This window comes from Parambassis ranga, chromosome 17, assembly GCF_900634625.1.
Source record: "Parambassis ranga chromosome 17, fParRan2.1, whole genome shotgun sequence".
NCBI lineage: Eukaryota > Metazoa > Chordata > Actinopteri > Ambassidae > Parambassis > Parambassis ranga.
This window is the reverse complement of record NC_041037.1, coordinates 12,098,614-12,125,689: the sequence shown is the minus strand read 5'-3', so window position 1 is coordinate 12,125,689 and position 27,076 is coordinate 12,098,614. Positions and strand designations below refer to the sequence as shown.

Here is a 27,076-nt window from a genome sequence, read left to right as displayed (position 1 = left end):
TCCACTACCTTTTTTGGTTAATATGGATTAACCTAGGACTCTTCACCATCTAAATTGCCTTATATTTTTTAATGCTTGTTATACTAATTGACAAGAATAAAACACCCAACAATCTAGTACTCCCCCCACCACATGTTAAAGAATGAGCTAACTTTTTTATATATGAATTCCTGTTTTAGGTTTAGCTCAGAAAATTCTCCTCTGCAGCACACTGATGGCAGAATCTGAATCTTTTAGCAGGGATTAAAGTAAAACTTGAACAGAGGGTGATGCAACCATTTTTCTGCTGGAGGGGTCCTGCATTCGCATGTGGCCGGGCTGAAGAACTGGTCCATTTGGTGCAGTTTGGTGTATTGTTTTGACAAAATGAAGATGGGCTGGATGGTTGCATTAAATTCATGTATATGTTTATTTTGTTGTTATTGGCTTTACTTACACAGGGCTCTAAATAGCTGTTTATCTACAAATAAAATATAATTTCCTTATGAAAACATACAACAACATTGAACAAGTGTTCAATATTTTTTACCACATGGACTTCATGTTTCAAAAAAATGTGAGGTATTCTGTTTGTGCCTTTTTTGTTTGTGTGTTTGTTTATTCAACATCTCCACAACTAAATATTAGTTACACTGTTTGTGAATATATACGGAATCTCAAATACTGTGTGGATTCAAATAATAAAATAATTTTGTAAGGAAGGAATTTTGTAATGCTGTAAAGTGAGGGGATGGTAGGGGCCACATTTTCCCAACCCTTTGTCTGAATGGTCTCAGTCGCTGAAACTCTGCTGTAGAGAAGAAAAAAAAAACGTCATCATATCAACATTAAACACACAAAACGCTGTTAATTACGAGCTGCTTATCTGTAATACCCAGATTTAACTGGGGAGACTAGTTTATGCCCGTTATTGAGGAACTATACCAGCCAGACTGCTACCATTGCAGGTGTAAATGAGACAAGTGGGTTATTAAGTCAGGACTCCAACAGACACATGCTCCGCAGGGAATATTGTTTTTTTGTATGCACTGAGGGTGAAGCTACACAACGTCTGCTGTGGCAGTCCTACAATCCTAATGATTAAAAACACATTCAACCGAGAAACTAATAAAAATATCCATCATAAATAGGCATCTTTCTTTAATCGCAGACTTGACTCTTGGTTGTGCAGATAAGTCCCTCTTTATTCCGCCGCCTGCTGCCATAAAAGCGCCGGGAGCTCATTGTGCGGAGTGATCTGATACGGACTACACCCAGCCGCTGCCTCACTGCTCTGGCTTTCTTTGCTGTCCCAGCCTTCGCGTTGGTTAACGTTGAAGTGTGGGTTAGATTAGAGATTCTAAATCTGTCCGCTGGCTTTCTTCCGTTTTGGCTGTCTCTTTGTCTGACCACTTTACTCCCAGAGCTGTAGGGATTTTTATATAGCATCAATTTCTTAAACATGTCTTGGCAAAGCTATGTGGATAACCTGATGGCCGATGGCAGCTGTCAGGATAGCGCCATTGTTGGGTATACGGACGCCAAATATGTTTGGGCAGCACATCCTGATGGTACATTCAACAATATCACGGTAAGAAGTCGAAATAGAGTGAAAGGAGATAAAGACTGGTTCCATTTGACAGCGTTATGCATTTCCCACGCAGACACTCAAAAAGACTGAGCAGCGCTAAAACGATGCCGAGCTAGCTTAGCAGGCTAGCTAGCTTATCGGTGGCCTGTGTCGGCTATTTCCTGCTAAGGAAACGTTGCGGGATTAGACCTCGTGTGGACCAGATAAGACTTCGCTTATTGTGGTTTTCACGCTCCATTTATAAATAGTATCCACTAGCGAGTACTTGTATGTATTTTAAGACCATGCTTTAACGCCAACATTTGTAGTATTTTGAAATTAGCGAGTAGACGGCGTCTGACTAAAGTGAGCGTGCATGCTTTTGTGTGCACGGCTGCTTTGATTAGCTAACGTTAAGCTGCTGCTTTGCCGGCTACCTGTGGTTAAACAAAAAAAAAGGCTAACCCTGGCTGGCGTTCGGCGAGCCTACAAAATACCCGCCATATTATCTTCATAAGCGGTCCATCCCTATAGCCACAGGGGACTATATTTTTTTAGATGTATTGTAGTTTTTTTTGTAATTTATTGACAAAAATGACACGCGAGCTAGTGCGGCGCACAGACGTCATTTGACTTCCGCAACTCACTGCAGGCACAAGTGCCGGCCTTTATTATTGCTTAGGTTCTGGGTGGGTTGTGTTCAGATATCGATATAGATATCAATTTCAGCTTCTGTTCTCCATTCACATCTTTCTTGAGCTTAGCCTGGTAGTAGCTTTACATTTAACCAGGATAGCAACAGTAATACTCGGAATAAAGAATTAAACTTGTATTAATTAAATTTGTATAAAATTAAAAAAAACTTCTATCCTTTATTTATTGAATTGGTTATTAGTGTGTTATAACACAAATGCGTTTTCCATACGTATTAAGCTACAGAAGACAAAAGCAAGTGCTGGACTGATGTTATCAGCTTTCACCAGAAATCTCAATATACTTCCCCCCATATTTTTAAAGAAGGGTTGCACTCTTGAGTGTGATCATGAGACCATACTCAATAATGCAAACAAATTCCCAAATTTCACAGTACTCTGCATTAACATGCAAACTTGGAAGGCCTAGAAGTTTGTATCTACATGTCCTTCTTGTTGACATAACTTGATTCTACAAAAACTGAATTTTCTCCATACCTTTTTTTTTTCTTATTTTGTTTTTAGTCTCAGGAAATAGACGTCCTTACTGGTAAGGACAGGGAGACCTTCTACACCAATGGTCTCACTCTGGGTGCAAAGAAGTGTTCTGTCCTCAGAGACAGCCTCCAAAATGATGGGGACTGGACAATGGACATCAGGACAAAGAGCCAAGGAGGGGAGCCGACATACAATATCTCTGTGGGAAGAGCTGGAAAAGGTAAAGATGTAGTGTCAAAAAGGTTTACTTCACTATTATCACAATTATTGAAAGGCTGCTGGCACAGGTTAGGATGTCGCATTGTTCTACATCATGACAATGTTCCTCAGTTGTCAAGAAAATGAGCCTCACAGTGTAACATAGGTAGATGGGGAATTCAAGCATCCAGTAGCACATAAAGTAGGTATATCATACAGATGCAGACTTAGATTAAAATATTTCATTTACATTATGGTTTCCTTATAAACCCCACCTTGCCTTTGTTGTCCTTACACAAGACATCATTACAGTATTTCATGGTAGATATTAATAGTTTTAAAAAGGACCTCTGGAAGACGCTATCCCTTCTTACTTAACACTGTTTTACTTTTCCAGCACTGGTTTTCTGTTCAGACATTTCCTCCTTTTGCTCCTCCTGCTCTGCATGCTGTACTTTGCATGAATAGTCAAATGAAACACAAAGACAGGCCCTGCAGTTGCCTTGAAAATGCTATTTTTTCCACAACTGTATGGATGATACATTGCACCCTAATTGGTCTGGATCTGTCTTTTACAGTTGTGTCTACACTATAAGAATAATGCATCCTCTGGCAACAACAAAAATGCATTCAAATCTCTAGATTTTTAACTAATGAAGTTATTGTTACATTATGAAAAGCACGGACAGATATTCAGTCATGTGCAGTGGAAGACCAGGGCTTCTTTGCTTCACTCCCTATTTAACAAATACTAATTGATGATACTTTTTTTGACTCTTCAGTCTAAAGTGCTGCAGCACATGAAATCTTCTTGTGCTAGTTTGTTAATTGGCAAAAATTATAGTAACAGAATTTAAAATGAATAAAAAACAATGCATGAGCCCTCTGTGGTACATGGTTGAATATCCTTTAACCACACCTTTCAGACCTCAGATGCCTATCCTTTACCTTCTTGCTTTTCTTAACTGTCCCTTTTCTATCTCTTCTCTTTCAGTTTTGGTTCTTGTAATGGGCAAAGAAGGGGTCCATGGAGGCGGCTTGAATAAGAAGGCTTACTCAATGGCAAAATACTTGAGGGATTCAGGGTTTTAATGTTTTCAAGCTCCCCTAGATAAAATTGAGGGACAAAAAGAAGAGAAAAGAAATATTGCTGTTAAGATTTCTCCTGCAAGCAGTCAAATGTCTTGGAAACTTTTAATAGCAATGAAGAGTGGTAAGATACTGTGTCACCTTTGTTCCCCCCTTCATCCTGTAGGAGGGGGGGGGGGCTCTTCAATTTTGTTCATTTCTCTTTTTTTCCTTGTGTGCTCCAGTATTGGTTTTAGTCATGGGAAAGGAGGCAGTCCATGGTGGAAATCTTAACAAGAAAGCACATTTAATGGCCGAATACCTGAGGAAGTCTGGATATTAAGCAGCCTCTTCACCCATTCGTCAACTTAACAGCTCACCCCCCACTCACCGTAATGTGTTGACACTACTTCCATGATTAGGTGATATAATATGTTACTTCTACCCAGTCTACTTTTATACACAGCCTTTTGTTTGCTTAACTCTTCTGACTTTCTCCCCTGACTTATTCTTTTGTTCTTTTCTTTGTTTTTTTAAATTTTCCCCACTTTAACATTGTACTTCCAAATGTTTTTGGCACTACAGTAATGGCATGGTCATTAAAATGTTTATTAACTAAAAATGTGCAAAAAATGATCGCAACGTGAAATAAAGTGTTAAACAAATTTGGACTTGCCTTGTATAACGTTCACTTAGCAGCTGGCTAGTATTCCATCAGGAAGTACACATGTAGTGGTGGTGTCAGTTTGCATAGTTATGCTTTTGTGAGCATTATTAAAAGATACTGGGCTCATTTTTTTATCAGCATGTGGGCAGTTAAAAGTTGCATGCATACTCTCTTTAGCTTTCAGATCCCAGCCCTGTTCCCTCTTTGTCCTAGCGTAATATTCCAGCCAAAACCATCTTCTCATCTGCCTCCATCTTCAAGGTCTCAAGCCTCCATTAAAGAAATGACAAACTTCCTCTGACAAAGTCCTGTATGTGTGTACTGATTCACCACCTTCAAACACGACGTCTTTTACCCTCCATCACATGCTAATGCTGTTGTACCTAAATGTGGTCTTAAAAGTTAATGACGTGGTGTTGGGCTGTTGTGAGTGTAAGGTCAGCGTTACTGAGATTGTTGTCATACTTCACAACTTCAGAATTTCAGCAGCCATTCCACCTCTGTGACAGCCGGGACGTTTGTCCGTCATCTCCCGCTTACTTGTAAATTTTGCTGTAAATCACTACACTCATGCAAGGCCCCCCTACCCCTTTGGACCAATTGTCTATATAAGAGGATAATCAGAATTATTTCATCTTATTCTGATATATGATTGTTGGCATCACCTATTGACTGTAAATCATGAAAACAATTTCAGATGACTGTAAAACATGTAACTGCTTCTTTAGACTTTGACACTACTTAAACATTTCATCACTTATTGATTTGTTGCTAACTTCATGCACATTAACCAATGAAATGGAAATGTCATTTTACTACAGTATGAATGCATTTTGACTGTAAACCGAGGCTGTTGGGCTCCAGCACCTTGGAATTATTTGCCTTGTGCTTTAGTCATCAAAGGTGTATTCACAAATTGTCATAGTACGGTACTTAGAATTATATTTAAAAGAAAAAAAAAGATGCTGTGTACACTAAACATATTGAAAATGGTATTGGTTGGAATAAGATCATTTGTAAGTTGTCTTGTGAAAATTTTCTGAAAATAACTGTATTCTGTGCCATAAAATCAATATCTGATCTGTTGCTACTACAAGTTGGATTTTTAACTGCTGCCCCAGCAAGAAGTAACTTTTAATGGCACTTTCCCAAGGGATATTTTGGCATCAGTAATCTCCAGACTTTGTGGAATATGTACAGAATTAAACAACAAAAAAAAAGTACGTTTGCAATATTTTGTCGTTTTTGTTTTTTCCAAGTTGGAAATTTCTTCTGCCACAAAATCTGCTATTCACATGCCATGAATTGATGAGACATCTTGTTTACAGAGAGATCAAATAAAAGTTATTCCAACCAGAGGTAAAGCCAACATGTCCTGTCTGTTGCCCTGTGAGTACAAACAAAAAGGGATAGGGTCTAATGTTTTAAATCAGTTCAAACTTTTTTGTGTAAATTACACTGCATTAGTAATGTATATACATATATATTAAATGAGGAAAAATGCAGAACACTGCTACATTTCTATTCAGAGCTTCCCTAAATTCCTTTAGGGAAAGTGTGCAGTGTGTTATTAGGATATAAGAAGCTCTGCTTCTGTCATACTGAATTGAAAAAAAACACCATCTATCATCGTTTTGGTGCAGAAAGCAACTGGATATGCTGCCAATAAGACTTGGTGTATACCATTAGTTTTTAAAAGAAACTTTTTCATAGGTAAAAAGTACAGTAATGGAAAGCATTAACTTGTGGACTCAGACTGATACACAAATCTTTAACAGTCTACATAAATCATTTATATAATTTTACATAGTTTCATTTTGCATCAGCCTCAAGTTTACTATAAAATTTTTAAAAATCATTGCCATTTTATTTACCAATATCTCGCTCTATTGTTTCTCAGTCTTTCCATTCCAACTCTTTAACAAGTTAAATATTTCATACACAAAAATACATAGTTATGGTAATACAGATGTATACAGATGTTTTGTGTTTAGAAACTTCTGAAATGGGTAAATTTATGTGTGAACAACATTTGGTTTACGTCACTTACTGGCCTCCAACTGATATGCTGCTTTTTAAACACAAGAACACATGCCCTTGATATTATGGAAAATGCACCTTTTGTCCCCAGTTAGGCTTGAGGTAGACGACATACACTAGAAAGAAAACATACCTCACAGACGCAAGGTAAGCTACAAATGACAAATTTAAATGATATGAATTAAAGTCTGGATAGTCTCATACCACAGAGGGGGCTCTAATGTCTCTGAGTGCCACTGCCTGAAGAGCGTTTGGGGCCACAGACTGAGACTCAGCCCTTTAATTGCAGGATGGGCAGCACCTGCTGTTGTCAGGTGTCTGGTGAGTTACAATCAGCAGCAGAAGTTCTGGTTTTAAACCCCCTTCCAGAGAACACGGCAGCATTTGCAGCACATTCTTGAGGAGAGTTGCCAGTGTCTAGTGCTTTTCTTATTTCTTTTTGGTCAAATGGCGTTAAGTGAGAGCAGGGGTGGTAATATTTTACTTTGTGTAGGACTTTTTCTATTTCTTACTTCATTTTCTAGTTGCACAAGACTATCAAGGCTAAAGGCACTCAGTACCTTAAAAGGTGATTCAGTGCTTAACCAGAGTAAATCTAAAGGGAGTCCTTACCACCACGGACAACTCTTCATTGGTTTTAACTCACTGGAAGGTGCAAAACCTAATGAAACTGAGACCTCGAAGAACTTTCTGGAAGTGGATACAGATTACCAAGCAGACATGGGTATGTGAAGTAAAATCATGATTTGTTAAACTGTAATGTTAATCCCCAGTCTTGTACACCTGACCTTCTATGATCATAACTGAATCTATGTTCTTGGCTTATTTAAAACTTGACTTACAAGGTTGGCAAGGAGCTAAGCCATCTATTGGTTGGAGTGATTTGCCAAAGCCTGACAATGTAGACTATCTTCTTAAAATGGAACCAAGGGTTGAATGTACCAGAGACTCAATGATGCTTCAGGTTAAAGATGCTGCCTCTATCCCTGGATCTCTCTTGTTTGTGGACCGTAAGCATTTACTTTACCAAATTTCATTTTGTTTTTTTCACACATGATATTCAATGTAAACATCAATGTGTTTTTCAATCTTCAGGAAGTAATTTATCTCCACTGCCTCTGGCCAGGCTGCCACAGAGCTGTGGTTATAATATCCGATTGACCAATAAAGATTTGGTCTTAGTTGCTCCTTACGATGGCTGCTTTGTCACTCTTCAGGTGAGACATCTTGTTTTTAGTAAAGTTTACTAAAGTATTGTACTTTTGAGCTGTGAATACCTTTGCAAATGTTGTTTTTTTTTTTTCTTGCTGCCTTCAGGCGGACCACTATGTTCTACCATTGCGTTGGTGTGGGTTACCAGTCAGGATGTCGTGCCCTCTGACAAGACCACTGTCATCCAACCCTCCAATGGTCACTTGTCACACTGAAGGCATGGTTGTGAAAACAGAGTGGACCATCTCTGCTTCTAAAATTATAGTCAAATGCAAGTATTTTCGTCTATTTCTGTTTAATGTACAATGCTTCTGAACCCTGTAGGGAAAAAACATGAACCAATTCTCATGTCTTGAAAGTAGAAAGAGAGCTCAAACAACAATTTACCTATTCAGGAAAATGATCCAATATTGCATATATGTGAGTGGCAAAGTTGTGTAAATCTTTGCTTTCAGTATCTGCTGCTGGTTCATAAATGATGGCAAGTGATGCTGGCCCAGGATTCTCCTTGCAGCCGTGCCCTACACACCATATGTCTTCATACCTTATGATAGATTTGTGAACACTATAATTAGCCAATGGAGAGCGCTGCTTAGAAGTTACCCAACACAGGTCAAAATCACTTTAATAGATCACTGTTTATGTAACATAGGGCACCTCTCGTTGATTCAACAACCTCTGAATAGGTTGACTATATTTGGCCTTCAAATAAACGGTTAATCCTTGTGGTTCACAAGCTTTTGCCTGTGGCATATATGTGACATTGATCAAAATTTTTCCAAATAAATGACAATGCTTCCTATAATATTTCCTTGTCATTTCCCCACCTAATAAATATGCATAACTCGGCTCTGTAGTGTTCTGACAATGTTTATTTCCTTCTCTGGTGGCACCATGTTCAGTCAGTAGCCAAAAGCTTAGTTTGGCTGCCCAAACTTACTACTTACCCTGTAATGTATCCATTTCTCTCCTTTATTTTTTTAAACAGTGGATGGCAACTGGGAGCCACTGATGAAGGCCTCACAGAAATGTGGGTTCAGTGTTGTTGTACATCCTGAAGGTGTTGTCATCTCTGTTCGCTATGCACCCTGCTTAAAGAAAAAGGTATGTTTTTTTTTTATATATATATATATATATATATATATATATATATATATATATATATATATATATATATATATATATATATATATATATATATATATATATATAAAAAAATTTTAATTAATGGCTGTGTAATTCATTTGTGTCTTTGCATTAAGGATGGACTATACACTCTTGAACTGGCTGGTTATGGAGAAACTCAAGTTACCTGTCCGTCATTGTTGGCACCTAAACCCACACAAAAGCCAGTAAAGTTTCCAACGACTGTGCCCTCACAGCCGACAACTGAGAAAACTGTAGTATCAAAGCCTGATGCTCCCAATGGCCAACTATACCCACCATTCTACACATACCCCTTCTACCTTAAACCAAAGCCTGAAGCTCAGCCGACTACAATATCCACCACTGTTCCTGAGCCAACTCTGGAAACCACCACTGTTCCTGCGCCACCTGAGCCGGCAGCTCCTTTTGGCCAACCATTCTACCCATACCCCTTCTACTTCCAACCAAAACCTGAAGCTCAGCCAACTACAATATCCACCACTGTTCCTGAGACAACTAGGGGAACCACCACCATCCCTGTGCCACCCAAGCCTGAAGCTCCCATTGGCCAACCATTCTACCCATACCCCTTCTACTTCCAACCAAAACCTGAAGCTCAGCCAACTACAATATCCACCACTGTTCCTGAGACAACTAGGGGAACCACCACCGCCCCTGTGCCACCCAAGCCTGAAGCTCCAATTAACCAACTATACCCACCATATTACCCATACCCCTTTTACTTCCAACCAAAACCTGAAGCTCAACCAACTACAATATCCACCACTGTTCCTGAGACAACTAGGGGAACCACCACCATCCCTGTGCCACCCAAGCCTGAAGCTCCCATTGGCCAACCATTCTACCCATACCCCTTCTACTTCCAACCAAGGCCTGAAGCTGAGCCAACCACAATAGCCATCACTCTTCCTGAGCCAACTCAGGAAACCACCACTGTTCCTGTGCCACGCAAAACTGAAGCTCCAACTGGCCAACTATACCCACCATTCTACCCATACCCATACCCCTTCTACCCCCAACCACAGCCTGAAGCTGAGCCAACTAGGGAACCCACCACTGTCCCTGTGCCACCCAGGCCTGAAGCTCCTATTGGCCAAGTATACCCACCATTCTACCCATACCCCTTCTACTCCCAACCAAAGCCTGAATCTGAGCCAATAACAAAACCCACCCCTGTTCCTGAGCAAACTACAAAATCTCCTTCGCCAGGTTTTGGATCAAAAACTCCCATAGATGAGCAATTCCAGAGTGCACAGCATCCTGCTCTCAAACCTCCAGGCCAGATACACTACCCTTGGAATTTATACTACCCCCATTCTGTAACCTTACCCCCGGCTATCTCAAGTGCCACTCCAGCCGATGACCAAGAAACTAAAGAAAACGTTAATCCACAAACTGGTAATGGTGGTGTTGGCATACCAACGCAACCCCGGTATTGCCCCCAGGTTTGCCCACCTGGATTTTCTAACTGCTGTCCACAAATTGCATTCCACCAACATCTCCATCATTTTATTCCTACTGGTCTTGGAACTAAAGATGTATCCTCATTTTATGCGGGTCTGCCATCTCTTCAATCGCTGGCATTTGGCAATGGTCTAGGTTCTGCTCCTCTTCCTCAAAGGTTGGCTGATGCAACAACACACACTCCCACAACCTCCACCTCTGCAACCTCTTCAAGACTGTTCCTTTTATCTGGTAATGGAAAGCAGACACATTTCTGGCCACCAGGTGGCAACCTTGCTTCATTACCTGGAAGTACTCCCAAAAAGATACATCCTCACCTGCCAGCTTACCACTATTTTGTACCTGAATCGGTATATTCCAACTTGCCATATCTACCTCGAAATGAACCTCTTAAACCCCCTTATTCAGGTAATGAACCAGTAAATCCAGTGTTGCAATATGAGCCCCCCAAACAGGAAAATGGCCAACCAGCTGAGAACTTGAATCCTTTAATCGGCCAACATCCACATCAGCAGAATAGACCAACGACCAAAGAAATTCACACTTCTCTAAAACCTCAAATTGGCCATCCTCTGGTTCCTTACTACATGCTTGAAGATGCTCCAGTGCCTCTTTATAGGTCTGTGGTACCTAACAATGACCCAACACGACAATATGGGAGTGACTCGAAATCTAAACATAAACAGCCCTTAAACTCCTACTCTAAACCAAAGGAGTATGTGCTGCTACAGCAAGGACCACCAGGTAAGGAGCTCAGCAGTTCAATTGTTACTGCAGTGCTTTTCAGAGATTTGGTTTATAATGTAAAAGGCCTCTCAACAGTAAACTTCAGAATTTAGATCTCAAAATGTATACTTCCTTTCCTGCTAATGTTGACTACAAGCAAAAGTTTAACAAATCAATGTGTCAGTTTTCCTCTTTTGATGGTTCTGTGTCTGTCTTCAAAGACCTCTGGAAATCATTGAAACCTCTAGGATCCAGGGAAAAGGAAACACCACAGGCTCCTGGAAAGGTGTTTCAGAGATGGCGCTCAGCAGCTGACCCCCAAGCAAATGGTATGTTTTTAACAGGTAATTAAAAAAAATATCCTGTGGACTAACATGCATCTGTATTTTGCAGGACTGAGCCAACCCATCCAGATGAATCAGAAGCAGAAATGAGGTGCCTTTAGCGTGAATAAAACTATTGAAAGACTACATGTGCTTCTCCTTACTGTCTGTGTATAAATGTGCAAAATGTCGATCTCTTGCAACATTGACTTATTTGATTATTACCTCAGTATTTGTTATGTATCCACTTGGGCATAAAGGCGCATTGCACTTTTGGAATGAAGCACCATGAACTGGTGCTTCCTGAACAATGACCTATTCATGTAAATAGACTTACTAGATTTTGCTCATTCATCAGCAAAGGGTTTGACCTGACCTGACAATTTCTATGACTACTGAAAATTCCACAATACACTTTAAATTCTATTTTTTAATCTTTTGGCATCATAATGGCAACTAAAGATTTCAAGCTTGGAAACCTCAAATCTCTGAATTGTAAACATTAAGTCAAGCCAAGTTTACAACCTCTGAACTTCCGTACAGGCGATACTGTTTTGCTAAATCACAAGTGTCACTGGGTTCACTGGCATGTCATTGGCATGAGTCAACACAATCTGCAAACAACACTGCTTTTGCAATCCACCTAAATGATTCAAAACAAGTGTTGATGTTAAATTACACTTTAAAGAGTGATGATGAGAAAGCAAAGTCCATTTCACTTGGTATATTTATTTTTGCAGACTTATGTGCGTTGAAGCTTATCATTTGACCACTTCATACAAAGAATTATTCTTTTCTGTATTGGTACATCTACCTGTGATAATACACATTCATGTGTCAGTCTGTGGGACCTGAGCATCTAAAAGAATCTGACTCTTCCCGGGCACACTGGCACAAGAGTTATTGGATCTGTTTGGGTGACAGGAGCATCAACTACAGCAGGGGCAGGTGCAGCAGGTACGTCCCTCTTCTTCAGAATAATAGGGATTTCATGGCTGTTTGAGGCATCGGAGTCTGAAAAAGAATCATCGGGAACTGGTGTAACAGCAGCCGTGGGAGCAAAATCGGCAGGAGCAGCAGGAGAAGGATCAGCAGCTGCAGGCGCAGGGTCGGCCGCAGCAGGGGCAGGGTCGGCCACAGCAGGCGCAGGGTCGGCCGCAGCAGGTGCAGGATCAGCAGCAGGCAATATTGCAGGAGCTACAGGTACAACTTCAGCTGATTCTGATGATTCTGCAGACAAAAGGCCACTCATTTGTGGGTTATGGAGGGTGGTCAGTTTGTGGTGTCTCAGGCCATGCTTAGGTGACAGACTGCCTGTGTGGACATGAACTACTGGAGGCAGGGCAGGATCTACACCTGCAGTGCTGTTTGTGTCTACAAAGGGCATCTGAAAAATAACAAAACATTTGTTGATGATAAAGACTATGGCATAACTGTGGATTTCAAAAAGTGCTAGGAGAAAGAAAATACTGAATTTTACCAGAGTGGTAAACATCTTGCAGTCCACTGTGTGATTGTTGTTTAAACCTACGGCCACACAAACACCACGTGCCTGGTAGAGAGAAATGTCTTGTTTTCGCTTTTGTTTATATACACTGTTTATATTGGACCTTAGGAAGTGTACGTATCTTTTTTCCAGCTATAAAAAGTGCCTGGTTTGTGTACTCACAGCCATGGGGTCGTTCATGGGCACACAGGGATCATCAGTGCAATTTGCCTCAATTACAACATATTCTGCTGAATAGACTCCAGACACAACCTGAAACGATGTAGTGATAAGACCTGATGTATAGTCAAGCTAAAATGTGAAGGTGCAATAGTTGTTGCTTATCACCACCTGTGATGACATCCTTCCAACCTCCAGGAGAGTGTATGTGGCGTTCACAGTCATGTTATTTAAGGATCCCAGAGAGGCTTTGACGAAGTCCAGGGCTGCAGTGTCATTTAAGGGAAGGAGAGTTGGACAATCCAAGCACATGTCCTCTGTTGATACTGTATCATTCCAAAAAAAGAAAAAGAAAAGAGACACATGCATCTTTTTGTATGTGGGTGACACTTTCTCAGGATGTTCTGCATGTGTGTGTGTGTGTGTGTGTGTTTACCATCTGTTTGACACTTGAATGCTGTGACAGTCAGAACCCCACCAGCCTTTGTCAGCACAACATCACAATCTCCTTCTACTGCCTGAATGAGGACAAAGAACCAGTCCAGGACTAAATGTTAAAATCATGTTTCATATCCTACATATACATTCTACTTAAATGACTTGAGCTCAGTGAAATTCAGTCTCACCGTCAATAATTTAGGCCTGACTGTGCAGTTGGCAACAGGCGTGGGGTCCAAAACATGACAGTCTGTCTCCAGCAAATCAACTTCCATGACATATGTGCTGCTGCCATCAGCCTAAAGAGGCACAATTTTACATTATTTTCATTTTTAGAATGGTGGTTAGGAAATAATGTATCTTTATCACTTGTTTGTAAAAAAAAATGTGACACACACAAACATCAAACAAGAAGTACAGCGGATGGATGAAAGAGAGCAAGAAGAAAAGTGGTTAAAAACACCTGTAACCTCTGGTATGTCTTTGGTTGGATTTACCTTTGTGAAGATCTTGATGTCTTCAATTCTGTTCAATGCATACTTGTAACCATGAGTGTGCTGGCCATTAAGGTAATCCTGAGCCACCAGAGCAGCCTCCTCTGCCTCGGGGGAGTCACACAGAGGCCGCAGCACATTGGCCTGAGCCCATGTCCCCACCACCAGCCCCAGAACCACTGCGAAGCTGGGAAGATTCATTTCAATCAGTCAGGCAGATAAAGCTAATGTGAGAGAGTGAAGGCTCATGCAGCCTGTGATTTATATATCCTGTACTTTATACATAAAAAAAACGTAAAAAAAAAACAAGTTAAACACCACGTGAACATCCCGTCACAGGTGGGTGGTAGTCTGTTTTGGGACTTCTGCCAAAACAAATAGAATCTGATAAAGTCTGGCGAGGGATGAACCACGTCCGATTTAAATCAATGAGATTTTCTGGCAACACATTTGTACTTTTTATTTGGTAGGTCTGCCTGGATCTAAATGTTATCAATTGAAATTTGTCAGATTGAATGGCCAGCCACAGAGCAGGGCCCCACTGCCAGCAGAGACTTGCTCAATGAAATCAAAAAAGAGGATGTTTGCAAATGGGGGGAGGGCATGGTTGACATGGGGACAGGGACACTTCCTACCAGGGGTGCTTCTGGCAACATATTTGCTCTGAATTAGACCATTTGTACAATAGACATGTCACTCCAGGTCAGACAGAGAAATAGCGATAAGGATAAGTCCGTTTCTTTTAACGAGTCTGAGGTCACAAACACCAAACCCTTATGAATGAGCGGCATGTGGAACAACACTTAACTGGGAGCCCTTATGGGCCTCATAAACTTCAAATGACCAAAATACTAAAATCTATTTAAAAATCAAATTATTATTATTTTCTTTGCAACATTATTGGGCATACTCTGAGATGGCTCACACCTATGTCCATATGTCTTTTACAATCAGCATGTAAAACAATTAAATCAGTCAGCATCATATAGAAATATTCTGCCTGATTAAACATTAGTGTTAAATTAGCTTCAGTTTCACTATTGCAAAAACGACACTTTTCTTTCGATTTACGGGATAACGTTATAAATGGAACTTTATCGGGTTCGCTGGTTTGTTTTTTTATGTTTATTTCTTCTCCAAACTCCAAACTGACTTCCACTTACTATTTACAAAACCTTTCTCCTCATTCTCAGTAAAAACCCGTGGACCTTTAGGAGAGTACACTCTGATTGGTTGGTGCCAGAGTGACGTAATTTGCATGCGACTCTCATGTGCAATGGATGCTGATAGTGCTGCAGGCACGGAGGGTTTAAAATATCGTGTCCTAAATTAAAAAGTAGAGAAATTCTTCAGGAGGTAGACAGAGGGAACGTCATCATGTGCTAGACCAGCTCCTTTTTATTAAGGCAGTGACGGTAAGGCCGCGCCTGTGTGTGTGTGCGCACGAGAGAGTCTCTCTCTCTCTCTGTCTCTCTCTCTCTCTCTGTGTGTGTGTGTGTGTGTGTGTGTGTGTGTGTGTGTGTTTGTAGCAGCTCTCCAGTTGTTGTGTTAGTGAACCTAGCTCGCTAGCGAGTTTAGCAAAGCGCTTTGCTTGACAACACGTGTTCAGAAAAGCTCAAACCAAGCTTGTCAGAATAGTGAGTCCTGCGTGGTTTGACCGCCTGGACGAAATTAAATATTAATAAACTTTCTAAACATTGCAGACACGTGCTACATGCGTTGGGCATGCTTTGTACACGCAGGCTAATAGGCAGGTTGTTTATCTGGTTGTCTGTTAGCTTTTAATAATTCAGAATCAGAACATTAATGTTAAAAAAACATCTATTTTAAGTAAGAGTGATGCCATCCTTCTCTTTTTGGAGACAGTTTAATATAGAAATGACATGTGTAAATTCTGCAGGGCTGTTCATACATCATTTTATGTGAGCTTTAGGTGGATATAGCTTTTTATTTAAGTCTTCTCTCCAATATAAAGAATAAGTGCTTACAAGTGCTTAAGGTGCTCAAGGCATCAAGAAAAAATAATGCCTCTGTAGGAATTATTAGCCAGCTACTAAAAAAACTTCACAGATCTTGTTGTTAATCTTTATGCATATTTAAAATGTAAAGTCTGTTAAAAAATAAGGTGAATGTGCAGGATGTGTTTAAGTAATAAAAACACTGCATTCTATCGCAGGAGAAGCCACAGAAAACCCAGGCCATGAGGAGGAGTTATAAGTAAGTGAAAAGCATCTTCTGGGTGATCTGTTGGATACCTTAACATTGAAGGGAAGTATCCACCTCAAAAGCATCGGACCTATAGCATCAAGGGGGAGCCAAATCTGAGACATGGTCTGGAAGGAAGGAAGTCTCCCTGTTGCAAAGAAGAATACATGAAGTCTTTATTCAGCACTATTGCCTGTCATCTGCATGTTAGACTAACCCTAGCAACTCCCATGTTCTCATGCGAGTCTCAACCAATCAGCTCCATCTCTGCCAGATGCACCAAACACAGAGCCACCGACGCAGCGCAAAAGACTTGAAGAAGAAGAAAGGATTTATGTCTTCTGTCAATGGAGTGTCTCATCTGTCCAGACGAGCCAAGAGACGCTTGTATTGTAAATTACAGCTTTGGATGTGGAGGAAGCGGAGAGAGAAGTGTTCGTTTTGGATTCTCAGAGCTAAAAAGCGTGCCTGCAGTATCAGGTCTGGCTTCAACCCCTGCCTTATTTTAAAGAAGTCCAGAATTAAAAGGAGAAGTCAGACATGCCACACACTGAATGTAGAAAATTCACAAGTGAAAACATCAGCCCTTGCAGCAAAACTTGAATGTGATACTGGAGGAACTGGAGGTACAGTGGACACTAACTGCCTGCTGAAACTGACAGAATGTGACAGTTGCTTGCAGAATCATGTTACGGACGCAAATGTTGTTGCAGGTACCATCAGTCAAACAGCAGCCGTGCCTTCTCAGCCGGCTGAGGCCTCGGTACAGCTCGGAGGATTTACCAGCCCTTTAAAACGTTGTCACCCGGTCCAACTGCTGCAGAGTGCAGACAGTCACGAACATGAGGGTGATACACACTTTAAGGTACTGAGAACAATGACAGCACAAAGGTTTGATCCATCAGAGCAGCCCACTGCCTCGTGTTTATGTCAGGACCAGACTGCAGACTCAGATGCTGATGAGGGAATCTGCTGTAAAAACTCAACATCCTCCCAAAATGATGTCGGTGTTAAAGCTCTGACTAAAGACATTCATGGTTCGTACATTTTGTTTTTTTTATCTTCTCATCGCTGAGTTTACTTTTCTGTTTTGTATGACATGTTTCCATGTTTCTCCAGAATATCTTGACAGATTTTACAGAATATACGGTAGCTTCATCCCACTGCATAAGAGTGACGTGTTGGGACATCTAAACAGGAAGTTTAACACAGATTTTAGTGACAGGTAAGGGCTAAAGTTCAGTGCTGCTTAAATAACATGTTTTATCCTTTATCCTAAGTGGCTTAAATGATGTCTCACTACTCGTGCAGAAAAAACGCCATCTTCACCGAGGTTACAAGATACCAAACTACCATCAGTGAGAAACCTGTTCCTTCTTTCCGGGTGGTCTACAAGAAACACATACTGACACTGGAGGATTTGTTGACCCTGGCTGATCAGAACTGGCTCAATGACCAGGTTGCTATCTAACACGCTAATGATTGAATGCATACTTGTAAGGTGAAAGGTGTATGTGTTGAACGGAGGCCTGACTATAACTGCTTGATCATTGATTTTGCTGAAGGTCATGAACATGTATGGAGATCTGATCATGGAGTCTTCAGACCATACGGTAATATTGAATGGCATCACATTACATTATCACATCATTTCTTGAAGAATTAATATCATTAAAGAGAATTAAACACATTAATTCTTCTGCTGCAGCATCAGCTTATAATTGTGCCTATAACTGCAGGATATTTGTCTTGTTCTTAGCCTTACTCAGTGGGATATAATACTGACTAGAATATAGACCTGTTTCTGAGTCATAATTCTGTCACCGCTGCTTTTGTAGGTTCATTTCTTAAACAGCTTCTTCCATAGACAGCTCATGACCAAAGGATACGATGGTGTGAAGCGATGGACAAAGCAGGTTAGTTCCTAAATGGAAACGATGTAATCATTTTGTCAGAAGCCCCTTTCAGACAGCGTGGGATGCCTTGCTGGTTGTTGTTTTTTTTGTACATGCAAGCTGGCATCAGTGATAGTTAACCCCTGGGTTACAGAGAGAGCCATCAGGGTTAACACATGAAACACAGATGGAAGACTTTGTTTGTCTGTGTCACCCAGGTGGATTTATTTTCTAAGAGCCTTCTTCTGGTGCCGATCCACTTGGAGGTTCACTGGTGTCTGGTGATCGCCGACATCGTCAAAAAGAAAATCTGCCTTTATGACTCACAAGGGAACGCACTCCAGAAGGTTGCAAGGGTAAGCACTCCTTTCAATATGTCCTGTTACATTAACAGTATATGTATCCAGTCACCATTAAAAAATGGATGCTTCACAACAGAACATCCTGAAATACTTGATGACAGAAGCGAAGGAGAAGCAGCACACAGCTTTTGAAAACGGCTGGACGGTGTCATTTGACGAGGTTGGTTGTGTTGTGTGCTGTAGTCAGAGGCCCGTGCAGGTTTACAGAATGATCTGTGCAGTCTCTGACGTGATTTCTTCCCCTGCTGTTTTTCACAGAAAATCCCACAACAGACTAATGAGAATGACTGTGGAGTTTTTGTCTTGGAGGTACGTCGAAGCCTTACATGTATGACTTGTATGTATGACTCTCACTCACCATAACTCGTTTTCACAGTATTCTAGATGCCTCGCCTTGACAAGACCTCTCCAGTTTTCACAGAAGGACATTCCAAAGATACGAAAGAGGATCTATAAGGAGCTCTGTGACTGTAAGCTCCACGAACTGGATTGATGAGTCCTTTTTGTACACAGAGAGGTCCCTTCTGGTGGACAACATAAGCCTTTGTTTTTGAAAAGTATGTACGTATGTATGTAAAAGAGCAGTGAATCCATCTCTCCTGTCACAGAGTCAAAGCAAAAATACCAACAGGAACAAGCATCACTGTATATATTTTACCTAAATAAGGACCCATGGTGGTCGACCAGAAGTGGCCACTTCTCTATAGTAGTAACTACATAGGCTGTTTCTGATATGAGTTGAAATCAGCAGTCCCAGTTGTCTCTATGCAGGGTGTCATCAGCTGCACCACAGCAGCCTTACAGCACCATGCATAATGTATTAGTCTTCTATCGGGGGCACCGTTCAGACTGAAACATAATGCTCGTTATGATTATTATATTTATATGATCAATATTTAGTCAGGCATGCTCTTTGAAAAGGTATTGTCATATTAGATATTGAGCTGGAGTTCACACATCTAAAATGAAACGGCAAAGCCTTACTGAACCCTTTCTGTTAATGTTCAGTTTATTTGGATTTTGGTTGTTTTCATCATAGCTAACACTGGGTGATCGACTTGAGGTGTTTTGTTGAATGTTTTGGTTTCATAAATATTGAACATGTATATAAACAGTAATTTTCCAAACACTTCAAGTTTTTTTTGTTCATTTTATTTTAAATAATGAGTACTGTATGCACTGCATGCAGAAAAACATTCATCACTTAATAATGAGATAATGAGATTGTACTTTACATACTAACAATAGATAATATTAATACAGATTCGAAGTGAGCAAGGGGTGATTGGTGGCCTTAGCAACAAGAAGATGAGTTATATCACTTATTTTTGAGGGATTTTGCCGGAAGTTTAAGGTCAATAACTTGATGTAGATTGGAACTTGTCAAACAACCATCTACCCTCCTAAATTTGGCACCTTTAGACTACTACCCCCCCTTCCAAAGTGAGGCTCTGTGGTCAGTCAATCAAAGCATCAAAACAATCTCTCTATGCTTCACTGCTTCTGTAAGAGGAAAAAAACATCTTGTAGGGCTTACACTTATCAATCACCCCTCATATGTTAGTGTGTCATGCATGTTACAAAAATGCACTGATAAGAAGACAGTGCTCCAGATAAAAATGAGACTTTAAGGCACATGGAGACCTCTGTGTGGTTTTCAGTATGAGAACCAGCTTTACCTGCTGTATAATATGCAATATTAAATACCAAATAAATGTGTTTACACACATAGAACACATAGAATAATCTACTCCTATAAAGTATAGTTTAACACCTAATATCTAATATATGTATTCTTTGATGACCTGAGATCAGATAATTCCACTAGTGTGACATCATCATTACAAAGTAGTGATTTGCAGGGTACACTGTGGAACAAAGCCTCGTGCTTTTATTAACATTAATTTCAAGAGGCCACAAAAAAAGAAGACGTTCCCTTCATGGCTGAGATTAGATGGTAATATTTGCACAGAATGCACAGTGTGACCCTGTTTTATCGTAACTGATGATGAGAGGTCTAATCATTGACGTGGAAACCCCACTCAACTTCTGGCTCGTCGTCCAGGCGAATCACAAGATAGGACACCAGCTGGAAAAGGTTCTGCCACAGGCCCAAGAAGAGGTACAAGTAAAAGTCACTGACGTCTATTTGGCAGTGTATCCCAGAGTAATTCATATCACACACACACTCAAAACTGTTCACATAGTTGATGCAGAAGCCTCCGTTCATGCAGGGTTCTGAGGCACATTCGTCCACATCTTTCTCACACCTGGAAGGACGAAAAACGTTTTTAGTTAGTGATACTGTTCTGTAAACAAGATTTTAAATCTACCATACGGTAATTATTTATGTGGCCACTTAGGGGCAGCAGACACATTCTGAGAAAGGTGTTGTGTCTCTCTAGAGGGCATGTTGTGCGTCTGTGTAATGCTTTTATTTCTCAGCCAATTTCAGCTATAGCATTAAAATAATCCAAGACCCAACCAGTATGATGATCTGGTTGGGTCTGTGTATAGAAAAGGTTAATGCAGGAAGCAGCCCTCAGTGTCACCTGTGATAGTGGCCAGGCCAGTGGGCCTTGTAAACAGTTTGTGGAGAGTCAAAGCAAGCTCAATACAAACCCAAACATGTTTTATTCATTTACTGTCTGTTGGAAGGATTGACAAGAGGTTAGCTTGTGTGTGTGTGTGTGTGTGTGTGTGTGTGCTCATGCTGAACTTAGTGTAGGTTCTCTAGAAACCTCCACAACACAAAATATTCATTTCCCTGAAGTCACAGCATGATCTATACTCACACATTGAACCTTTAAGTCTATGTAGGGCTGATAGTTGCTTAAACTCTGTGTTATGGATTTCTATCAGTGTGCGTGTCCTACCACTGTCCTGTAAAACCCGGCAGGCAGTAACAGGTGTCTGTTTCAGAGCAGTTTCCTCCATTGAAGCAGCTGTAGTTCCATCTTGTACCCATGCATACAGATATAGGCAACTGAGGGAGCCTGGGCAGACAAAAGATTTCACTTAGAAATGGTGCATTTCTTATTTACTTAGTGAATATATACATTTATTTTTTGTTAAGGTAAAAGTTCTTACGGATTGGTCTCAATGTACCATGGGATATCAGGGATTTTCTCACTGTAAGAGACAGAGTATAAGTCAGCAGAGCTTTTTAGGTGTTTGCTACAATATGTCTGTAGTTCACAGATACTCACTCGCAGTATTGGCCTGTCAGATTCTGTGGACAGAGGCATCCGTAGCTCTGGAAGCCTTTGAGGCACGTGGCGCCATTGCTGCAGTTACTGTTTTCACACATATCAACTTCTACCTCACATAGCGCACCACTGTACCCCAGTTCACACACACACTGAAACCCCCCAGGCAGGTTGGTGCAATTGCCGTAGACACAAGGACTGAACATGCAGGAGTCGGCTGGGTCTTGGCAAAGGGGCCCGGTCCACTCTAAGGAGCATGAGCACTGATGCTGGTCGAACACATCCTCACACACGCCCTCATTCTGGCAAGGGTTGGGTGCACACACTCTGGCTCCCCAGCAGCCATAGTGCGGCGAAGCATTTCTGTTGATCCTCACAAACTGCTCCTCTTGAGGTCTGGGGAGGTTCAGCTCTGTTTCAAGGTGAAAAGGGAGAAGAAGTCCCCCGATCTCCACAGGACTTAGACAGCCAGACAGGTTCACTCCAGCTTCCAGGCTTAGCCCTCCCAGGTAGATGTCTGCTCCGTCTTTGAGAAACTGCAGGTCCCCCACAGCTGTTTCAGATACACTCTTCTCTTTGCCTCCATCCACGATCATGATCCACCTGGAGGTCGGAGTCTGTGTCTCCATGCTGACTTCAACAACATGCCACTCTCCATCATTGATCGGACCCAGGCTTTGAACTGACGCCTTGCTGGAATCCTTGTCAGGCCCAGTCTGGAGCTCCATCACCACATGAGAGTTCAGGAGGAAGATGGTGAGGTAGTGTGAGTCCTGTTGTGCATGAAGTAAGGTGGCAGCAGACTGTCTTGTTCGTAGGCTGAAGGAGACACTGGTGAGCCGGCGTGTAATTTTTCCATTGCTCTGGTAGATCAAAATGTTGCTGTCAAGCCGAAATGTCACATTAGACAAACCTGAAACAGAGAACAGAACACTTAACAACCACTTTACCTTCATTATTCTTGTTCATCTCTGTGACTGCAGGAAGGGGAAACATGTAGCCATTACACACAACCTGCAAAGGCAACCTGTTTAACTCATCTGCTTCTTTCATAGGCCAGAAAATTATCAGTCGATGCTAACCCTTAAACATTACATCTTTATGGAAATACTCCAGCTGTTTAAATAGAATGCAGGACCCCTGAGCCTTTGCACTTTTTGTCTGCTAAACTGTTACAGAAACAGTCTGTGTGACTGGCAGCTCTGGATCAGTGTCTCTCCTCCTCGTCTCTCAGTGAACATGTGACACGTCCAGGACGACTTGTCATCATAAATTACCACAGACATGTGGTGGTAGACTTAATCTGGCAAGGGATTACAACGTCTTAGAGGAATCCTAGGAAGGATCCCTGCCTCAATTCTGTCCCCTCCTGTAATGAGCCACACTGTAATTAATCAGTGCCAGCACCAGAGCTTGTTCTTTCTCAGACATAAGTGGTGCGACCGCAATCCAAGATCTTAGGATACTTACACTCAAAACCCTGAGAGTGTGGCTCACAAACTGCAGTAGCAGGACACGGAGAGAGCTCACACCATTTCACCTCTTCACAGCGCTGCCCTGCAGTGTTGGGCGGGCAGTTGCAGACAAAATCGTCCCACATGGCGTAACACACTCCACCATTGAGACAAGGATTGACCTGTTGTAGAGAAAACAACATGAATGACTGACCTCTTGAATTCTATGTTATTGCTTTAGATGAAAGATACTCACAGCACAGGCATTGTCACTGCTGCATCCTTCTGCAACACCCACGAGTTGCTCTAAGTTGTAAGACTGGACTGGAGTTGCGATTGGATAGAACTGCAGTCGTTTGTTGTTGATCCTCAGGTCCTGTACACATCCTTTAAAGTAACCACCAAACGAAGCTAAGGCTCTTGAGTCTGGAAGCCCCCCAACAAAAACCAAATCCCCAAGCTGAGCTTGGGCACGCCTGATGGCCATGGAGCCCTGGCTTTGGGTGGACTGGAACAAGATGGCTGCCATCCCCTCCAGCTTCACCGTCACCAGGTGGAAGTGGCCGTCACTGACCACATTTTGACCAACAAGGGTCTCAAAGTTGTTAACCTGAACTTTGACCCTGCCTTTTTCCAGCCACAGGCGGAGGTATTGGCCAGTGCTGTTAGCCAGGACGAGGAGCAAGCCGCTAGACCTTCGGGTGCGAATGAACATGGACACAATCACAGTATCACCTGGGTCGTTGTCCACTGAGAATACAGCATAACTCTCCAGATCTTTGCTCCCAAACCTTGCAGTCGCATACTCTGTATGGGTGAAAAAGAGAAAACTATGAAGTCAAGATAAAACAGACCTGTTGAAAAGGTGTACTTGGGCCACACAGAAACTGGGTTTTGTAACCAGTGTGTTGTCTCTTGACTTGCAGTTGCATTTTGGGTATTTGTAGGTTGAGGTAAAACTACTAAGGTAGGTTATATAAGACAGGTCTGACTTAATACAAAACCAGAATGTCACATGTAACAAGGGAAACTTCCCCCATCTGCCACAGGCTTGGTTTCCATGGTGACAAATCCAGCCAGACCACTATGTTAAATTTTTATACTTTAATAACATTAATGAGTTAGCTTAAGTATTGAACCTCTATGTTGATGCCTGACATGAGAAGTGCTGCCAGAAACAAAACAAGAATGAAGGGACCTCTTCTTTAAGAGGGAAAGCTGTTGAGGTTGCCAAACAAAGAAAAAGCCTCAGTATGACGTGAGTCCACGGGGCTGTCCTCATTTGGCAACCTTGAATACCTTCCCAGGCAAATTAAGCCACGTTTTAATAATCCCCAGTGCAGGTGTTGCTGGAATACCTTCTAATTGCTTGGCAGTTTGGCTGATGCTATTTCTACTGTCTCAATAATCTTCTTTTAAAGTCTACTGCGCCAACCTTATCCTTCAAAGCCAACCATTCAGACTTCTGCCACACTTGACTTCACCTGTAGGGCTACTTGTTTTAATCATAAGGCCATTTGTCAAGGTGAACACACACACATACATGGTGGATAGCCCTCAGTTAGGTAGGCACTGTTTTGGAAGCACTGATCACACTAATGAGGGATCTTTTCCTGTAAACATATTTTGCAGGTGTAAAAATGTTTCTCTTTGCTTTTATGAAATGTGGTGGTATGTGTCTGTGTCCTACCCTCTGCACAGTTGCTTCCTTCATATGGCCTGTGGCACTCGCAGGTGTACCTCCTCCATCCCTGGCTCACACAGCGCCCTCGGTTCTGACACGGGCTGTCGTCGCACTTGTCTTTGTCGCTGCACCCCACAGTGATGTTTGCCTGGGTGCCTAACTCCACTGGCACTACAATGGGCAACACCAGGTGTGAGTCTACAAACACATCTCTAAAGCAGCCCAAAAAAGCAGCTGGGAAATCTTCTTCATCCACAGCTCTGCCTGAAGCCCAGTTCCCTCCGATTGCTCCAATGAAGAGGCTCTGACGCACCGCTCCTGGCTCGGGGAGAGCAGAGGCATGCTCAAGCAGCTGGACTTCAGTGCTGGTGTCTCTGGTGCAGCTTCCCTCTGTGCAGAGCAGCCTGATAAGGCTGACCACACCGCCCAGCGATGCCTCCACTGTGTGCCACTTGTTGTCGGACAAATACTCTGGAAGCTCTTGAACCAGTGTGCTGGAGCCTTGACCCCTGAGGCTGAGGAGGCACAGGTGCCCTTCCATCAGCTCGATGCTGAGGACCAGGTCATCTACTCTGCGCTGCAACAGGGTGCCAACCGGTCTCTCTGTCTTAAAGCTGAAAGTGACATTAAGAGGAGCTTCTGGGTCCAGAAGCTTCGTCTCTATGTACATGTAGCCCCGAGACTCGAATGAGAAGACAGTGGGCGTCTGGCATTGAGAGCCTGTGAACCCGGCAAGGCAGATGCACGTGTAAGTGTGATAATCATCTACAAGTAAGGGTGAGCATATTCCTCCATTCTCACACTTGTTTTCATCACAGCCCAAAAGTGGAACTGTGCAGTTCTCCCCGCCATACAGGCGCCCATTCTGACTCTGAAGGGAGCAAAGGCATCTGAATCCTCCGTTGTAGCTTTCACACACACCACCATGTTGGCATGGCTGCTGCTCACATCCACTGATGTCCTCAGCAAACACAGCGCCTGGAGACACAGTTGCAATGCATTATAACCTTATAGACACAGACACAAGTACTTATAATAATAATAATTGTAAACACAGTGTCAATAAGAGTAATTCCAAACATGATAATGATCAGATGAGATCCCAATCAGAAAAGGAAAAACTATTCTACTAAAGAACTACATTGTTTAAAAGTTGAAATAAAAGTAATAATATTACTCTCTCATAACACACATCCAAAGATTACCTGCATAAAGCCACCATAGCATCCACATAAACACGCTGAATATGATCATTGTCCTTCAGGTTTATTAGATATTTAGCAATATCTTCATTTTAAGTCAGGACGGGTGTGCAGCTCCATCGCCACCTCTGCTCCTCTGTGCTCACTGATATGCTTCGCTCGCTGCATGCCAGATAGGAGGGATTAAGCTAATGCACTTACAATGTCTTACACATTAAACGTGTGAGGGAAGGGAGGGGCACATCCATGAGGAAGCCTGAGAAACTTCAAGCCTAGGCAAACCTCTGATCTACTCTTATATAAGAGATGGCAACAAGATGTGAACGTTTTGGCGCACATGGTGCAGAAGAAATTTGTATTTCTGTAGAGGGAGGTATTCCTACATGCCAGCCACACGCATATACACCCTGAAACATAAACTCAAATACACGTGTGCACACTACTGCTGTTTATCCAGATTGCGTCCCTAGTTGGCTGCTGTTGGTTAAACTGAGGTGAATGATGTAAACTGAGGCCTGTAGTTCTAATCTGGGAAGTATCACTGTCATTAAAATCTCACTGACGTCGTCACAAGTTGTTTAACCTTAATGGCATTCAGTCAGTTCAGTAATGCTTGTGGCCCTGCTGTTCCTTTAATGCCACTTAATTTAAAAACACCCAATGCTTGAAATTGAACATGTTGTTGAATTTGTGTCCAATAAAATAAACCGAAACCTGTTCTGTATGATAATAAAGGTAGAAAAATGTATTATAATATAGCAGCATGCATCCAATTTCCCATGCAAATGTATTATGATAATGTATAATGCATACAGAATAATAATGATATTTGACAATACGAGCAGCAGCAGGTTTGAGTGAGA

General features: G+C 41.8%; 5 protein-coding genes across 7 annotated transcripts; 3 read left to right on the top strand and 2 right to left on the bottom strand.

Annotated features, from left to right (window-relative positions):
* The first annotated feature begins 1,223 nt into the window (after positions 1-1,223).
* LOC114449991 (profilin-2-like) lies at positions 1,224-5,895 on the top strand. Of its 2 annotated transcripts, none has more exons than XM_028427877.1 (3): positions 1,224-1,570; positions 2,767-2,959; positions 3,932-5,895. In XM_028427877.1, the coding sequence occupies exons 1-3, from the start codon at positions 1,442-1,444 to the stop codon at positions 4,027-4,029; spliced, it is 420 nt and encodes a 139-aa protein (XP_028283678.1). In that variant the 5' UTR covers positions 1,224-1,441; the 3' UTR covers positions 4,030-5,895. The 2 variants fall into 2 exon arrangements, with proteins under 2 accessions (XP_028283678.1, XP_028283677.1); XM_028427876.1 differs by having other exon boundaries at positions 1,226-1,570; positions 4,251-5,895.
* Positions 5,896-7,106: 1,211 nt separating this feature from the next.
* On the top strand, positions 7,107-11,715 carry LOC114449679 (extensin-like). The gene is made up of 8 exons (XM_028427499.1): positions 7,107-7,436; positions 7,558-7,722; positions 7,808-7,929; positions 8,030-8,195; positions 8,913-9,028; positions 9,187-11,299; positions 11,503-11,610; positions 11,675-11,715. Exons 1-8 carry the CDS (start codon positions 7,160-7,162, stop codon positions 11,713-11,715), a joined length of 3,108 nt encoding a protein of 1,035 aa, XP_028283300.1. The 5' UTR covers positions 7,107-7,159.
* A 598-nt stretch (positions 11,716-12,313) lies between these two features.
* Positions 12,314-14,477, bottom strand: LOC114450010 (alpha-2-HS-glycoprotein-like). Its single transcript, XM_028427900.1, has 7 exons — positions 14,206-14,477; positions 13,897-14,007; positions 13,707-13,788; positions 13,442-13,596; positions 13,274-13,363; positions 13,085-13,156; positions 12,314-12,991 (listed from the first exon to the last, which is right to left on the bottom strand). The coding sequence occupies exons 1-7, from the start codon at positions 14,401-14,403 to the stop codon at positions 12,464-12,466; spliced, it is 1,236 nt and encodes a 411-aa protein (XP_028283701.1). The 5' UTR covers positions 14,404-14,477; the 3' UTR covers positions 12,314-12,463.
* Positions 14,478-15,467: 990 nt separating this feature from the next.
* Positions 15,468-19,654, top strand: LOC114449875 (sentrin-specific protease 5-like). 2 transcript variants are annotated; one of them, XM_028427718.1, is made up of 11 exons: positions 15,468-15,617; positions 16,379-17,033; positions 17,121-17,444; positions 17,527-17,632; positions 17,719-17,866; positions 17,973-18,020; positions 18,246-18,323; positions 18,521-18,658; positions 18,741-18,824; positions 18,923-18,973; positions 19,041-19,654. In XM_028427718.1, exons 2-11 carry the CDS (start codon positions 16,646-16,648, stop codon positions 19,155-19,157), a joined length of 1,482 nt encoding a protein of 493 aa, XP_028283519.1. In that variant the 5' UTR covers positions 15,468-15,617; positions 16,379-16,645; the 3' UTR covers positions 19,158-19,654. The 2 variants fall into 2 exon arrangements, with proteins under 2 accessions (XP_028283519.1, XP_028283518.1); XM_028427717.1 differs by having other exon boundaries at positions 16,379-17,444.
* Positions 19,655-20,681: 1,027 nt separating this feature from the next.
* Positions 20,682-26,349, bottom strand: LOC114450195 (protein crumbs homolog 1-like). The gene is made up of 8 exons (XM_028428186.1): positions 26,217-26,349; positions 25,018-25,989; positions 23,584-24,134; positions 23,344-23,509; positions 21,874-22,786; positions 21,755-21,796; positions 21,541-21,660; positions 20,682-20,934 (listed from the first exon to the last, which is right to left on the bottom strand). Exons 1-8 carry the CDS (start codon positions 26,263-26,265, stop codon positions 20,682-20,684), a joined length of 3,066 nt encoding a protein of 1,021 aa, XP_028283987.1. The 5' UTR covers positions 26,266-26,349.
* Positions 26,350-27,076: the final 727 nt, after the last annotated feature.

Excerpts from the sequence above, each read along its gene's own strand:
- LOC114449991 (XM_028427877.1), top strand. The coding sequence starts at position 1,442 with ATGTCTTGGCAAAGCTATGTGGATAACCTGATGGCCGATGGCAGCTGT. Across the intron at positions 1,571-2,766 it reads GTACATTCAACAATATCACG|TCTCAGGAAATAGACGTCCT; the intron begins GTAAGAAGTCGA and ends TTTTGTTTTTAG. Across the intron at positions 2,960-3,931 it reads TGTGGGAAGAGCTGGAAAAG|TTTTGGTTCTTGTAATGGGC; the intron begins GTAAAGATGTAG and ends CTTCTCTTTCAG.
- LOC114449679 (XM_028427499.1), top strand. The coding sequence starts at position 7,160 with ATGGCGTTAAGTGAGAGCAGGGGTGGTAATATTTTACTTTGTGTAGGA. Across the intron at positions 8,196-8,912 it reads TTCTAAAATTATAGTCAAAT|TGGATGGCAACTGGGAGCCA; the intron begins GCAAGTATTTTC and ends TTTTTTAAACAG. Across the intron at positions 11,611-11,674 it reads AGCTGACCCCCAAGCAAATG|GACTGAGCCAACCCATCCAG; the intron begins GTATGTTTTTAA and ends TGTATTTTGCAG.
- LOC114450010 (XM_028427900.1), bottom strand. The coding sequence starts at position 14,403 with ATGAATCTTCCCAGCTTCGCAGTGGTTCTGGGGCTGGTGGTGGGGACA. Across the intron at positions 13,789-13,896 it reads TCAGGCCTAAATTATTGACG|GCAGTAGAAGGAGATTGTGA; the intron begins GTGAGACTGAAT and ends GTCCTCATTCAG. Across the intron at positions 12,992-13,084 it reads GCAAGATGTTTACCACTCTG|ATGCCCTTTGTAGACACAAA; the intron begins GTAAAATTCAGT and ends GTTATTTTTCAG.
- LOC114449875 (XM_028427717.1), top strand. The coding sequence starts at position 16,646 with ATGCGAGTCTCAACCAATCAGCTCCATCTCTGCCAGATGCACCAAACA. Across the intron at positions 18,324-18,520 it reads TGAAGCGATGGACAAAGCAG|GTGGATTTATTTTCTAAGAG; the intron begins GTTAGTTCCTAA and ends TGTGTCACCCAG. Across the intron at positions 18,659-18,740 it reads CACTCCAGAAGGTTGCAAGG|AACATCCTGAAATACTTGAT; the intron begins GTAAGCACTCCT and ends GCTTCACAACAG.
- LOC114450195 (XM_028428186.1), bottom strand. The coding sequence starts at position 26,265 with ATGATCATATTCAGCGTGTTTATGTGGATGCTATGGTGGCTTTATGCA. Across the intron at positions 22,787-23,343 it reads ACACTCTCAGGGTTTTGAGT|GTTTGTCTAATGTGACATTT; the intron begins GTAAGTATCCTA and ends TCTCTGTTTCAG. Across the intron at positions 21,661-21,754 it reads TGGTACATTGAGACCAATCC|GCTCCCTCAGTTGCCTATAT; the intron begins GTAAGAACTTTT and ends TTGTCTGCCCAG.